This window comes from Cherax quadricarinatus, chromosome 61 (assembly GCF_038502225.1).
Source record: "Cherax quadricarinatus isolate ZL_2023a chromosome 61, ASM3850222v1, whole genome shotgun sequence".
Taxonomy (NCBI): Eukaryota; Metazoa; Arthropoda; class Malacostraca; order Decapoda; family Parastacidae; genus Cherax; species Cherax quadricarinatus.
In genome coordinates this window covers 13,232,941-13,248,812 of record NC_091352.1, presented here as the reverse complement: position 1 = coordinate 13,248,812, position 15,872 = coordinate 13,232,941, and the positions used below count along the sequence as shown (strand labels likewise).

Genomic DNA, 15,872 nt, shown 5'->3' with positions numbered 1-15,872 from the left:
TTGGGTAGTTCAAATCAGTAAATGGGCAGTTTCTTGTACTCAACAGATAGAAAAAATGGAGTTCTAAAGAAATAGCTATGAGTTTGGTCAACTGGAACAATGGAATTGGCCAAAACCAGGGCTCAAAGTCGGCAAAATCGCCGATGAGTATATGTTGCCTAGACCGCTAACTTCACGGAATCGTAATTCCGTGAGTTTTCAACCAAATTTCGTACTTTTGGTGTCATTACCATCAGGAAAAGATTCTCTATCATTTCATAAGAAAAAATATTTTTTTTTTAATTGCAAAAATTTATCGACATAGAATGACAGTTTCAGACAGGGGCCTGTGACAGTCAAAGGGTTAAACATATGATTGTCAAATTCAAATATATAATTGCCAGCATGTTCATCATTCACTGACTATTTTATACTGTAAATTCAAATTAGAGATTGTTATTGATTCAGTGTATGTTTATTAGCTTATTACTAAAATCAGCATAAATTTCAATATGTCTTGTATTTTTTTCCAGGATACGTTACAAGCAATGCGGGCAATAGATGACAAAATAATATACGAGTTGAATATAGCTACCCCAACACAATCTTTCAGAAATGAAGTGGATCCCAGAAATCACTGCAAGAGTTTATATGATCAAGTATGTCCAAAATATTATTGTGCACATTACTCTAAAAAAAATTGGTGTCTTTTAAGCATTGTTTGAAACCTTTAATGTTAGATTCTGCTAAGGTAAGCATATAATATAATTTATAAAATTTTTTGTTTTAGTAAACATAATTCGAATTGCCAGTCATACACAGTAAACTCCATGAATAACATAAGTAAATTTGAAAAGATAAAATTAAATGTTCATTGCACCATAAGAAGAAGAATGTATTCTTAATATTTTAGTTTGCAATACAGTATTATATTTATACTGTATATGTAGACTATATATGTACACTAGAGTAACATTATTTACTCAGTTGCTTTGCATTATAAGGTAATGTGATTAAGTAATGCTACCTTCAAAACACATACATATAATGAATTGCAAGTAAAATTTAAAAGCCACATGTATTTATAGTTTTTTTTATTAACACATCAGCTGTTTCCCAACAGGGTAGGGTGGCCCAAAAAAGAAAAACTTTCACCATCATTCATTTCATCACTGTCTTGCCAGAGGCATGCTTACACTACAATTATAAAACTGCAACATTAATGCCACTCCTTCAAAGTGCAGGCACTGTACTTCCCATCTCCAGGATTCAAGTCCAGCCTGCCAGTTTCCCTGAATCCCTTCATAAATATTACTCTGCTCACTCCAACAGCACATCAAATCCTACAAACTATTTGTCTCCATTCGCTCCTATCTAACACGCTCACGCATGCTTGCTGGAAGTCCAAGCCCCTCGCACACAAAACTTCCTTTAGCCCCTCCCCCCAACCTTCCCTAGGCGGACCTCTACCCCGCCTTCCCTCCACTACAGATTTATACACTCGAAGTCATTCTATCCTCTCTATGTGTCCGAACCACCTCAACAAGCCTTCCTCAGCCCTCTGGGTAATAGTTTTGGAAATCCCACACCTCCTAATTTCCAAACCACGAATTCTCTGCGTTATATTCACACCACACATTGCCCTCAGACATGACATCTCCACTGCCTCCTGCTTTCTACTTGTTGCAACATTCACCGCCCATTCTTCACACCCATATAAGAGTGTTGGTATAACTATAATACATTCCCCTCTATGCTTCCATGGTTTGTTACCTATTTTTTTTTTGTTATCCTCATCACCTTATTCTTACCTGTATTTACTTTAATTTTCTTCTTTTACATACCTTACCAAACTCATCCACCAACCTCTGCAACTTCTCTTCAGAATCTCCCAAAAGCATAGTGTCATCAGCAAAGAACAACTGCAACAACTCCCACTTTGTGTTAAATTCTTCATCTTTTAACCCCCACACCTCTTGCCAACACACGAGCATTCACTTCTCTTAGTACCCCATCTACAAATATATTGAGCAACCATGGTGACATTGCACATCCTTGTCTAAGGCCTACTTTTACTGGGAAATAATCTCCCTCTCTTCTACATACTCTAACCTGAGCCTCACTATCCTTGTAAAAACTTTTCACTGCTTTCAATAACCTACCTCCTATTCCATACTTTTACAACATGTTCCACATTGCCTCCCCCCTATCCACCCTGTCATATGCCTTTTCCAATTCCATAAGTTCCACAAAAACCTCTTCACCCTCATCTAATTATTGTTTACTTATATCTTTCACTGTAAACACTTGGTCTACACACCCCCTACCCTTCCTTAAGCCTCCTTGTTCATCTGCTATCCTACTCTGTCTAATTCTTAATTCTTTCAGTAATAACTCGACCATACACCTTACCAGGTATACTCAAGCAGACTTGTTACCCTATAATTTTTTGCACTCTCTTTGGCCCTACATGGTTGTGTTCCTGTGCATTATTATTATTATTATTTTGTAGTTGTAATGATAAAAATAATTATATAAACTGTAATTGAAAATAACACTAATTGTGGTCAGCTTAAACACATGATTGTCAAATTCATATTTGTAATTGCCAGCATGCTCTTCAGTCACTGACTATTCAGAGGAACTATGCATGCTCTCAGCCATTCCCTAGGTACCTTACCCTCTTCCATACATTTATTAAATAAAAGCACCAACCACTCCAAAACTATCCCTACCTGCTTTTAACATTTCTATCTTTATGCCATCAATTCCAGCTGCCTTACATTCTACCCACTGCCTCACAAACTTCTCCCACACTCACAACTCTCTCTCTTCCTTACTCCTATGAAATGTTATTCCTCCTTGCCCTATACACAAAATCACAATTTCACTGTCTTCATCAGCATTTAACAATTCCTCAAAATATTTCCTCCATCTTCCCAATACCTCTAACTCTCCATATAATAACTCTCCTCCTATATTTAACTATCAGATCCATTCATTCCCTAGGCTTCCTCAACTTATTAATTTCACTCCAAAACTTTTTCTTATTTTCAACAAAATTTGTTGATAACATCTCACCCATTCTCTCCTTTGCTCTCTTTATACATTGCTTAACCACTCTATTAACCTCTCTGGTCTCTCCATATACTCCTTCCACCTTTCATCACTTCTAGTTTGTAGAAACCTCTCGTATGCTAACTTTTTCTCTTACTACTATCTTTACATCATCCCACCAGTCGCTCTACTTCCCTCCCACACCCACTTTTCTGTAACCACAAACTTTGCTGAACACTCTAATACTACATTCTTGAACATACCTCATATATCTTCAACCACATTGCCTATACTCTCACTAGCCCATCTATTCTCCAGTAGTTGTTTATATCTTACCCTAACTGCCTCCTTCTTTAGCTTATGAACCTTCACCTCTCTCTTAACTGCTGCTTCATTTTCCTTATATCCCATCTACCTTTTACTCTCACTGTAGCTACAACTAAAAAGTTACCTGATATATCTGTGGCCCCTCTATAAACATGTACATCTTGAAATCTACCCAACAATCTTTTATCTTCCAATGCATGGTCCAACAAACTACTGTCATTATGCTTTACATCATATCTTGTATACTTATTTATCCTCTTTTTCTTAAAATATGTATTACCTATAACCAAACCCCTTTCTATACAAAGATCAATCAAAGGGCCTCCATTATCATTTACACCTGGCACCCCAAGCTTGCTTACCACACCCTCTTTTAAATTTTTCTCCTACTTTAGCATTTAGGTCCCCTGCCACAATTACTCTCACTTGGTTCAAAAGTTCCTACACTCGCTTAACATCTCTCAAAATCTCGCTCGCGCTCTCCTCTACACTCCTCTCTTCTCTAGGTGCATACACACTTATCATAACCCACTTTTTGCATCCGACCTCTATTTTAATCCATATAATCCTTGAATTTATACATTTATATTCCCAACATTATTGCTACCCCTTCCTTAGCTTTAACACTCTCAGATACTCTGACTTAATACCATTTGTTTCTCCCCACTGAAACTCACCTACCCCCTTCAGCTTTGTTTTGCTTAGAGCTAGGACATCCAACTTCTTTTCATTCATAACATTAGCATTCAAGCATCCCAGTTTTATAAAGTTTTTCTTCTCTTTTTTTAGTATTTTCTGCAGGAGAAGAGGTTACTAGTCCATTGCTCATGGCATTTTAGTCACCTCATACGACACACTGGCTTACGTAGGAAAGATTCTTTTCCACTTCTCCATGGAGAATAGAGGAAATAAAGGAGAACAAGAATTATTAAGAAATGGAAGGGAAACCAAGATGTGTGTATGTACATATATATATATATATATATATATATGCATGTGCATGCCTGTGTAGTGTGACCTAAGTGTAAGTAGAAGTAGCAAGACATACCTGTTATCCAGCATGTTTGAGACAGAAAAAGGGACACCTACAATCCTACCATCATGTGAAACAGTTATAGGTTTGTTTCACACTCATTTGGCAGGACTGGAGTACCTCCCTGGGTGATTGCTGTCTACCAATCTACTACCTATAATTTATAGTTTATAAATACAAATTGTCAACTCAAACACAAAACATTGCCTCAGAGTCTCCTGTTATTGAGCCTAATACACCTAGTTTTTAAGTTTCCAATGAGTTTGTATATGAAATAATATTATGAAGGCTGGTTATGTTAAACATTTTTTTATGGCCTGGGGCTGTAAAACTTGAGTTGATTCCTAATTGGCCTGTTTCAAGACACAATGAGCTTAGCAGAGCTAAGCTTATTGTGTCCCAATTTCAGTATTTAGTCTGTCATAAAGCTTTATCAGTTTCTATTGATTGTAGGGCTCACTGTCTCTTGTAGACCATTTCAGTGTTATTCCAGCTGATGGGATTAAGGAGTCATCTTTGTCAGCTTTTTTTTTTTTTTAACTGGCCATCTTCCACTGAGGCGGGGTGACTCGAAAAAGAAACTTTCACCATCATTCACAGTTCTTGTATCCTTATATAATCTTAAGTCTAATTATCATGTCTCCTCTTCCTATCAGCCAAAGATGGCATATCCAGCACTAATGAAGTATTATAAAGGTTTGGTTTCTGTGTTTCATTGAATGTTGCTTGTTTTGAATGATATTTGACAGCAATCAAAGAAATTTTTTTATATATTTATATTGGATCTGGGACCATTTTGTAACTTGGCTTTGAAGTTTTTCTGGCATGTTAATATGCTGTTTTGTAGGTTGGGAATTTCTTGTACTCATTTTTACAGACTAGGTCAATATTCCCATACAAACATTACAATTCAGTTTGCATTAAGATATAGTAAACTCTTGATATAATGGATTTTTAACTAATAGGTGAATTGTTCTTTTAACTTCTTTATTTTCAGTGTTTATTGCAATATAAGTGCAAAGTGGGACTACAGTACTATATTAATATACAGCAGAGTATTTTTTTTTTTTGTTATTATGATTGAACACTTGGATACTCCCCCTCTTTGTCCATTAGATTAAGGATTTACTGTACATTGAACAGAGGCACAACTTGTAACATATACAACATATACAATCAGAGTACAGTCAGATCTCAAGAGACACATACAAAGGCAATAAAGGAAGAACAAGAAACAGTTCATAAAATGTATTTTTTTTTTCTTTTTTGAACACTGGCTGTCTTCTCCCACTGAGACAGGATGATCTGAAAAAATTTTCTTTTTACATTTAGTAATTTGTACAGAAGGGGTTACTAGCTCCTTGCTTCCAGTATTTTGGTTGCTTCTTACAACATGCATGGCTTACAGAGGAAGGATTCTTCTCAACTTCCCCATGGTAAAATCTTAACATGGGCACTAAGAGAGCTTAGGGAACATAGGGCTCTGCAGGAGGCTATGGAGTTCCATGATGCTAGGGCACCTCCTGGAAAAAATGTCATTGCTCTAATTTGTCTGACCAGTGGCTCAGTTTTACATACTCATGCCTTGAAAGTATAAAAACATACAGTAAACCCTTGATATAACGGACTACTTGGGGATAGGGATTGTCCAAGTCTCCATTAAATGAGAAGACTTTAAAAATAATAGCAGTAAAATGCATTCAAGTACCATACTGTATACCTAATATAATGCTATACACAATTTTCAGATATACTGTACTGCAATTTATCCAGTGGATTTTGCACATTATTTTAAAAATTTGTTGCAATGGGGTCCATTATGTCAAGAGTTTACTGTACTCTACAATACTGTATGTATAAATTGAAAACCTAATTTTCTTTATAAGAATTGAAGTATGAGTGGCTTCCTTGGAATGTAACTTGCATGTTCAATTGCATTGTATGTTATATTATAGCTCATAATTGTGTAATATAATCTTTCTTCTTCTTTTAACACACCGGCCGTATCCTACCAAGGCAGGGTGGCCCAAAAAGAAAAATGAAGTTTCTCTTAAATTTAGTAATTTATACGGGAGAAGGGGTTACTAGCCCCTTGCTCCCGGCATTTTAGTCTCCTCTTACAACACGCATGGCTTACGGAGGAAGAATTCTGTTCCACTTCCCCATGGAGAATGTAATATAATCATTATCATAAATATTTCAACCTTTGTGCTCATAAAAAACTGTTCAACTAATATAATATTTCTATAAGTTTTATCTTGTCTTGCTACTTCTACTTACACTTTGGTCACACTACACATACATGTACACGTTTATTTATACACAGTCATCTGAGTTTTCTTTGATTTTATCTTAATAGTTCTTGGTCTTATTACTTTTTCTTTTATATCCATGGGAAGTGGAATAAGAATCTTTCCTCCGTAAGCCATGCGTGTTGTAAAAGTCAACTAAAATGCCAGGAACAATGGGCTAGTAACCCCTTTTCCTGTAAAGATTACTAAAAAGAATAAGAAGAAGAAAATTGTCAAAGTGGGAAGTCTGAATGTGCGTGGATGTTGTGCAAATGATAAGAAAGAGATGATTGTGGATGTTATGAATGAGAAGAAACTTGATGTCCTGGCTTTAAGTGAAACAAAGCTGAAGGGGGTGGGAGAGTTTCAATGGAGAGGAATAAATGGGATTAGGTCAGGGGTTTCAAATAGAGTTAGAGCTAAAGGAGGAGTAGCAATAATGTTGAAGGATAAGCTATGGCAGGAAAAGAGGGACTACAAATGCATAAATTCAAGGATTATGTGGAGTAAAATAAAGATTGGATGTGAAAAGTGGGTTATAGTAAGCGTGTATGCACCTGGAGAAGAGAGAAGTGTAGAGGAGAGAGAGAGATTCTGGGAAATGTTGAGTGAATGCGTGGGGAGTTTTGAATCAAGTGTGAGAGTAATGGTGGTTGGGGATTTCAATGCTAAAGTGGGTAAAAATGTTATGGAGGGAGTAGTAGGTAAATTTGGGGTGCCAGGGGTAAATGTGAATGGGGAGCCTTTAATTGAGTTATGTGTAGAAAGAAATTTGGTAATAAGTAATACATATTTTATGAAAAAGAGGATAAATAAATATACAAGGTATGATGTAGCATGTAATGAAAGTAGTTTGTTAGATTATGTATTGGTGGATAAAAGGTTGATGGGTAGGCTCCAGGATGTACATGTTTATAGAGGGGCAACTGATATATCAGATCATTATTTAGTTGTAGCTACAGTTAGAGTAAGAGGTAGATGGGAAAAGAGGAAGGTGGCAACAACAAGTAAGAGGGAGGTGAAAGTATATAAACTAAGGGAGGAGGAAGTTCGGGCGAGATATAAGCGACTATTGGCAGAAAGGTGGGCTAGTGCAAAGATGAGTAGTGGAGGGGTTGAAGAGGGTTGGAATAGTTTTAAAAATGCAGTATTAGAATGTGGGGCAGAAGTTTGTGGTTATAGGAGGGTGGGGGCAGGAGGAAAGAGGAGTGATTGGTGGAATGATGAAGTAAAGGGTGTGATAAAAGAGAAAAAGGTAGCTTACGAGAGGTTTTTACAAAGCAGAAGTGTTATAAGAAGAGCAGAGTATATGGAGAGTAAAAGAAAGGTGAAGAGAGTGCAAAAGGAGAGCAGATGAAAGAGTGGGAGAGGCACTGTCAAGAAATTTTAATGAAAATAAGAAAAAAATTTGGAGTGAGTTAAACAAGTTAAGAAAGCCTAGGGAAAGTATGGATTTGTCCGTTAAAAACAGAGTAGGGGAGTTAGTAGATGGGGAGAGGGAGGTATTAGGTAGATGGCGAGAATATTTTGAGGAACTTTTAAATGTTGAGGAAGAAAGGGAGGCAGTAATTTCATGCACTGGCCAGGGAGGTATACCATCTTTTAGGAGTGAAGAAGAGCAGAATGTAAGTGTGGTGGAGGTACGTGAGGCATTACGTAGAATGAAAGGGGGTAAAGCAGCTGGAACTGATGGGATCATGACAGAAATGTTAAAAGCAGGGGGGATATAGTGTTGGAGTGGTTGGTACTTTTGTTTAATAAATGTATGAAAGAGGGGAAGGTACCTAGGGATTGGCAGAGAGCATGTATAGTCCCTTTATATAAAGGGAAAGGGGACAAAAGAGATTGTAAAAATTATAGAGGAATAAGTTTACTGAGTATACCAGGAAAAGTATACGGTAGGGTTATAATTGAAAGAATTAGAGGTAAGACAGAATGTAGAATTGCGGATGAGCAAGGAGGCTTCAGAGTGGGTAGGGGATGTGTAAATCAAGTGTTTACATTGAAGCATATGTGAACAGTATTTAGATAAATGTAGGGAAGTTTTTATTGCATTTATGGATTTAGAAAAGGCATATGATAGAGTGGATAGAGGAGCAATGTGGCAGATGTTGCAAGTTTATGGAATAGGTGGTAAGTTACTAAATGCTGTAAAGAGCTTTTATGAGGATAGTGAGGCTCAGGTTAGGGTGTGTAGAAGAGAGGGAGAATACTTCCCAGTAAAAGTAGGTCTTAGACAGGGATGTGTAATGTCACCATGGTTGTTTAATATATTTATAGATGGGGTTGTAAAAGAAGTAAATGCTAGGGTGTTCGGGAGAGGGGTGGGATTAAATTATGGGGAATCAAATTCAAAATGGGAATTGACACAGTTACTTTTTGCTGATGATACTGTACTTATGGGAGATTCTAAAGAAAAATTGCAAAGGTTAGTGGATGAGTTTGAGAATGTGTGTAAAGGTAGAAAGTTGAAAGTGAACATAGAAAAAGAGTAAGGTGATGAGGGTATCAAATGATTTAGATAAAGAAAAATTGGATATCAAATTGGGGAGGAGGAGTATGGAAGAAGTGAATGTTTTCAGATACTTGGGAGTTGACGTGTCGGCGGATGGATTTATGAAGGATGAGGTTAATCATAGAATTGATGAGGGAAAAAAGGTGGGTGGTGCGTTGAGGTATATGTGGAGTCAAAAAACGTTATCTATGGAGGCAAAGAAGGGAATGTATGAAAGTATAGTAGTACCAACACTCTTATATGGATGTGAAGCTTGGGTGGTAAATGCAGCAGCGAGGAGACGGTTGGAGGCAGTGGAGATGTCCTGTCTAAGGGCAATGTGTGGTGTAAATATTATGCAGAAAATTCGGAGTGTGGAAATTAGGAGAAGGTGTGGAGTTAATAAAAGCATTAGTCAGAGGGCAGAAGAGGGGTTGTTGAGGTGGTTTGGTCATTTAGAGAGAATGGATCAAAGTAGAATGACATGGAAAGCATATAAATCTATAGGGGAAGGAAAGAGGGGTAGGGGTCGTCCTCGAAAGGGTTGGAAAGAGGGGGTAAAGGAGGTTTTGTGGGCGAGGGGCTTGGACTTCCAGCAAGCGTGCATGAGCGTGTTAGATAGGAGTGAATGGAGATGAATGATACTTGGGACCTGACGATCTGTTGGAGTGTGAGCAGGGTAATATTTAGTGAAGGGATTCAGGGAAACCGGTTATTTTCATATAGTCGGACTTGAGTCCTGGAAATGGGAAGTACAATGCCTGCACTTTAAAGGAGGGGTTTGGGATATTGGCAGTTTGGAGGGATATGTTGTGTATCTTTATACGTAAATGCTTCTAAACTGTTGTATTCTGAGCACCTCTGCAAAAGCAGTGATAATGTGTGAGTTTGGTGAAAGTGTTGAATGATGATGAAAGTATTTTCTTTTTGGGGATTTTCTTTCTTTTTTGGGTCACCCTGCCTCGGTGGGAGACGACCGACTTGTTGAAAAAAAAAAAAAAAATTTTTATCTTTAATACTTGCCCAACTTGTCATATGATATACTATGTAAAAAAAAGCTTCCAAAATGAGTTCCCCTTTTAAGTAAACAAAAAATGCAAACTCAAAATATTATAAGATATAATATTAACAGTACATTGTATTAATATTAACTTCCAAAGGAGTCTGAGCATATTTTATACATTGCAGTATGTTTTAGTTACCATAACTAGCAAACTGAGTAAATTCACATGTCATTCATTTTATTGCTTGTTTCAGTAATATGTTTATCATAATACAAAATTTTTTGGTATTTTACTGCATACACTGTATCATCTGTGTACATACAATATTTTTTATTTTTTTGTGTTTGCCTTGCCAGAAATCCTACATATAAATATGGCTTCACAGATCCCTTTACTATTATCAGTAGTCAGTGGTGCTCTATATACTGTACAACATAAATATACAGTGATATTTTTATGAATGAGTTTGACCTTTGATTCTTTAAGTTTGCATATATAAAAGAATAACAGATTGGTCAAAATGTCTTTATTTTGTGTTAATCTCATGTTTTATTCAGGCTTTAACAACTCCAGCACTTTTCAAGAGAGGTACCTTGATGCCAGTGAAGGGCTCTTAATCCAAGGAATGAGACCTGTCCTAGCCTTTCCCTAGGCTCTGTATGACCCCTATAGGTTTATTGGTTACCCATGAGCATAACAATAACAATAATAAATAAGCCTTGCAAGTAATTGGGTGATGGTATACAGTAGGACCCTCATATCCGTGGATTCAGTTTCCACGGTTTGTTATCCTTGGTTTACCGTGGCCCAAAAATAACCCCTAATTTTGTTTAATAATGGCTCCAAAGCACAAGAGTAGTGATGGTGGCAGTTCTTCAGAGCCTAAGAGAAGTCTTGAAGTACTTCCCATCAGTGAAAAATGCCAATTCTCAACTTAATGTGCATAATTTATGAAATAAACTTTATTATAGGTATGTATGTAAACAAAAACCGACTTATATGTAGGGTTTGCAATTATCTGCGGGTTCGGGTATCCATAGTAGCTCTTGGAACTTATCCCCCTATGGATATGGGGTCCGACTGTATATAGAATAGCAAAGGAGAGTGTAAAGGAAGACGTGTTGGTGTGGGAGAAAGGCTATGAGGTAAAGGGCAGGTAGAGTGATGAAAGGTACTTGGGGTGGGAGGAAATTTTGAAATAAAGGTCAGGTTGAGAGCGTGAAGGAAGATATTTGTTGGGCTGGGAGTCGTTGACATGGAGGAAGATACTTGTTGGGGTGGGAGAGAATTGAGAGATTAGGGGTGGGTAGTGTGAAGAAAGATACTTGTGATGGGAGAGAATTTTGAGGTTGAGAAAAGGTAGTGTTGGAGAAGAAAGGTACTTGCTGGGATTGGAGGGAATTAGGAGGTAGAGGGCACATAGTGAAGGAATATACTTGTTTGGGCAGGGAAGGTGGTATCAGGTAAAGAGTAGGAGGCAAAAGTTAAGCAAAATGCTGGTTACGGAGTCTAATACTGGAGGCTCCAATTTATAAATGTCCCAAGTTAAATTCATCGATACATACAAATGGGGCCCTTAGAAATCAGTTACTGTAGCAACCACCCAGGGATGTACTACTGCCCTGCCAAGTGAGTGTGAAACAAACCCGTAATTGTTTTGCATGATGGTAGGATTCCTGGTGTCTTTTTTTTGTCTCATAAACATGCTGGATAACAGGTATATCTTGTTACTTTTACTTACACTTAGGACACACTACACAGGAATGCACAGGCATATATATACATGCACATCTAGATTTTTTCTTCTTTTTCTTAATAGTTCTTGTTCTTTATTTCCTCTATTCTCCATAGGGAAGTGGAAAAGAATCTTTTCCTCCGTCAACCATGCGTGTCATATGAGGCGACTAAAATGCCAGGAGTGGGCTAGTAACCCCTTCTGTAGAAAATACTAAAGAAGAGAAGAAAAACTTCATAAAAATGGGATGCTTAAATGTCTGTGGATATAGCGCAGATGATAAGAAAGAGATGATTGCTAATGTTATGAATGAGAAGAAGTTGGATGTCCTAGCTCTAAGCGAAACAAAGCTGAAGGGGGTAGATGAGTTTTAGTGGGGAGAAATAAATGGGATTAAATCAGGAGTATCTGAGAGAGTTAGAGCTAAGGAAGGGTAGCAAATAGTGTTGACGGATCAGTTATGGAAGGAAAAGAGGGAATGTAAGTGTATAAATTCAAGGGTTATGTGGATGCGAAAACTGGGTTATAATAAGCGTGTATGCACCTGGAGAAGAGAGGTGCATGCGCATATATATATATATATATATATATATATATATATATATATATATATATATATATATATATATATATATATATATATATATATATATTATATATATATATATTATATATATATATATATATATATATATATATTATATATATATATATATATATATATATATATATATATATATATATATATATATATATATATATATATATATATATATATATATATATATATTATATATATATATATATATATATATATACATACATACATACACACATACATACATACATACAGTGGACCCCCGGTTATCGGCCAACTCGGTTATTGGCGGGTTTTTCAGCGCCCGGTTATCGGCTGTTTTGGACACGTCCATCCACCGGCTGGGGCAGCTTATGCTTCAGTTTGGCTTTGTCTCTCGGTGGCTGAGGAAGCTTCTGCTCATACATCCAAACATTTCGCTTGTTGACCATTGTTTTTAGTGGTTTTTCTTGCAGTGCAACTGTGAAATAAGTAAAGGTGGCTCCAAAGAAAGTTCCTTGTAAAGTTCCTGTGGGAAAGAAAGTGAGAAGAAACACCATGGAATTTAAGCATGAAATGATAGAAAAGTTTGAGAGTGGTATGAAGGTGGTGGAACTTGCCAGGATGTACAGCAAGAATAAATCAACAATTACATCCATCCTGGCAAAGAAAGAACAGATCAAAGATGCTAATGTTGCAAAAGGAGTAACTTTTTTAACTAAACAAAGGCCACCACTAATGGAAGAGATGGAAAAGTTATTATTATTATAGATTAAGGAAAAAGAATTAGTGGGAGACTGTTGTGGAGTCGATCATTTGTGAGAACGCAAAGCAGTTGCATGAGGATCTTGCAAAGAAATTGCCTGGAACAAGTGCTGCAGTTTGTGAATTTAGGGCCAGCAAAGGATGGTTTGATAGATTTAAGAAGCATAGTGGCATGCACAGTGTTGTAAGGCATGATGAGGCTGCAAGTTCTGACAAATGTGCAGCTGAAAAGAATGTTCATGAATTCCAGGACTATGTAAAGGCTGAAGGATTCGAACCCCAACAAGTGTTCAATTGTGACGAAACAGGCCTGTTTTGGAAGAAAATGCCAAACAGGACCTACATTACCCAGGAGGAAAAGGCACTGCCAAGACACAAGCCATGAAAGACAGGCTTACACTCTTATTGTGTGGTAATGCTAGTGGGGATTTCAGAGTGAAACCTTTACTCGTGTATCACTCAGAAAATCCCAGTGTGTTCAAGAAAAACAGTGTCATGAAGAATAAATTGTGTGTGATGTGGAAGGCTAACCATAAGGCATGGGTCACAAGGCAAATTTTCAAAGATTGAGTTAATGATGTGTTTGGCCCCAGTGTGAAAAAAAAAAAAACTCCTGGAAAAGAAATTGCCACTCGAGTGCCTCCTGATGCTGGACAATACTCCTGCACGTCCTCCAGACTTGCAAAACCAAGTGTTTAGGGACTTCAGAGGTGTGTGCAATGTGGACTAGGGTGCATGCTTTTGTAGAGAACACCACCCTGACAAAGCTGAAACAAGCCATAGCTGCAACATGTTTAGTGACAAAACCCTGTCCCACTTCAGGGAAATCTTAGAGATGACAGAAACAGAGCACTCTGGACAGTTATTTTGTGAGACAGGGGTCCAGTGACTCAAGCTGGTCCTAGTGGCAATAAAAGACAGAGAAGGGAAGTAACCCCAGAGACAGCTTTGCTACCTAAAGTCTTTATGGAAGGGGATTCCCCTTCCAAACACTAACTCCTCCCTCTTTCCTACTCCCTACTTTTTGTTTTATTACCTTCAGAAAAAGATTCTCTACCATTTCATAAGAAAAAATAACAAAATTTTTTTTGGAAAATTCTTGGACCCTGGTGCGCACTTTGAAATTTGGCCTCTGGACCCTGAAAGGGTTAACAGCTGAACACGCAAGTCGGGGGACCTATTGTATATCAAAATACCCATTGTGTGGTTTGATTTCATTTTACTTTGAATGTTAATCCTTAAAGATAAAGTAATTGAGTATTGATTATGTAAAAAATTATTGTTATACAGAATCTGAATATATATATAGTCTTGTCTGCTATGCAAGTGCATTTCAACAGTCTTTTAATGCATGCCAAACCCATGTATTGTGTTTTGAGTTTGTTATGTAAGTCTCAATCACTGAAGAAAAGATAATTGGGATATATTTTAAAAGAAATGTAGCATATACAGATATATTTTTAGGGATATTTTATTAAGATCATACAAATATTGTGCAAGACTATTTCCTGTGACTTTTTGTAAGCCTTTAATGTCATTAATCATAACGCAATGTTCATTTCTCCTCTATTTTAGATCGTGAGTGAACATCTGGCGTGGTAATGAGGAGGAGTGCTGCCAGTAAGGTCATGGGCAGATGATTAATGGAACAACTCTTTAGTCAGGAAACGAAGCTGCTGATGATGGTTACATAGGAGGCAGCTTTGCAACTTGGGCCATTTCACTTATAATTTTATTCATAATTTTTGTGTGTTTTGAAGTTTGATACTTCAGTAGTTGAACCATTGATCTTAAACCCTGACCTTGATTTTTCTGTAATATATTTTATCTAATATTTCTTCATAGCAAATTATTACTGTTGTAAGTAAGAGGGTCAATAAGATTATTACAATTACTATTGAAGTGTTTGAGAAGAAAGAAGAGAACAATTTGTAGATATCTGAAGCTAATTAACTTAGTATAAATTGGTGAGGAACTTACAGTACTGTATATTCTAAGGGTCTTAATTGTTTGAAGCATGAATGTGAACTTCGTGTAGCTAATAGTCATAGTGGATAGGGGTAGGACACGAGAATTGATAGTTTATGTAATTAATAAAACAGTGATAGTGTTGTTTTTACTAGGGACAGTGACACTTCAGTATTCACATGGGATATTTGTATACCTACAAAGAGCTTAACCACCACATAAACAGCTTAATGTTTGGCTCCAAAATATATTAATTAGTAATCCCTCAGTGTGTCTGGTTTTGGCTGAGCTGTTCATTTTATAGTATCATTAAAATACCTGTACAGAGTATTAACATTTGTACATTACAGTACTCTATATTAAATTCAGTAAACCCTCATTTTAAAGGACTAATGGAGGGATGGGGTGAATGGGTGGTTGGTAGTGGCAAATATGATGGACAAAGATGAGATTGTTTTCCGCGATGTTAATAACAGCAGGCATTTCTGTAACCAGTGGACTTTGTAGGCTGATTTCAAATTAGTTGACCCACGGAGCTTTGTCCTATATTTCTGAAGTTCATTAACTTGAGGGTTTATTATAGTGTTAATCATATGTGTATTTTGACTTTTAACACACTGGCTGTCCTACTGTAATATTTTT

At 36.9% G+C, this 15,872-nt stretch overlaps 1 protein-coding gene across 4 annotated transcripts in view; it reads left to right on the top strand.

Moving 5' to 3' along the window:
• The window catches only part of Ccdc58 (Coiled-coil domain-containing 58), a 31,499-nt gene that overhangs the window by 4,589 nt on the left and 11,038 nt on the right, over positions 1–15,872 (top strand). For all 4 annotated transcript variants that reach the window (XM_053797992.2, XM_053797990.2, XM_053797993.2 and 1 more), the window contains exon 2: positions 513–638. In XM_053797992.2, coding sequence (XP_053653967.2) covers positions 513–638 — 126 coding nt within the window. The remainder of the gene's footprint in view (positions 1–512; positions 639–15,872) is intronic.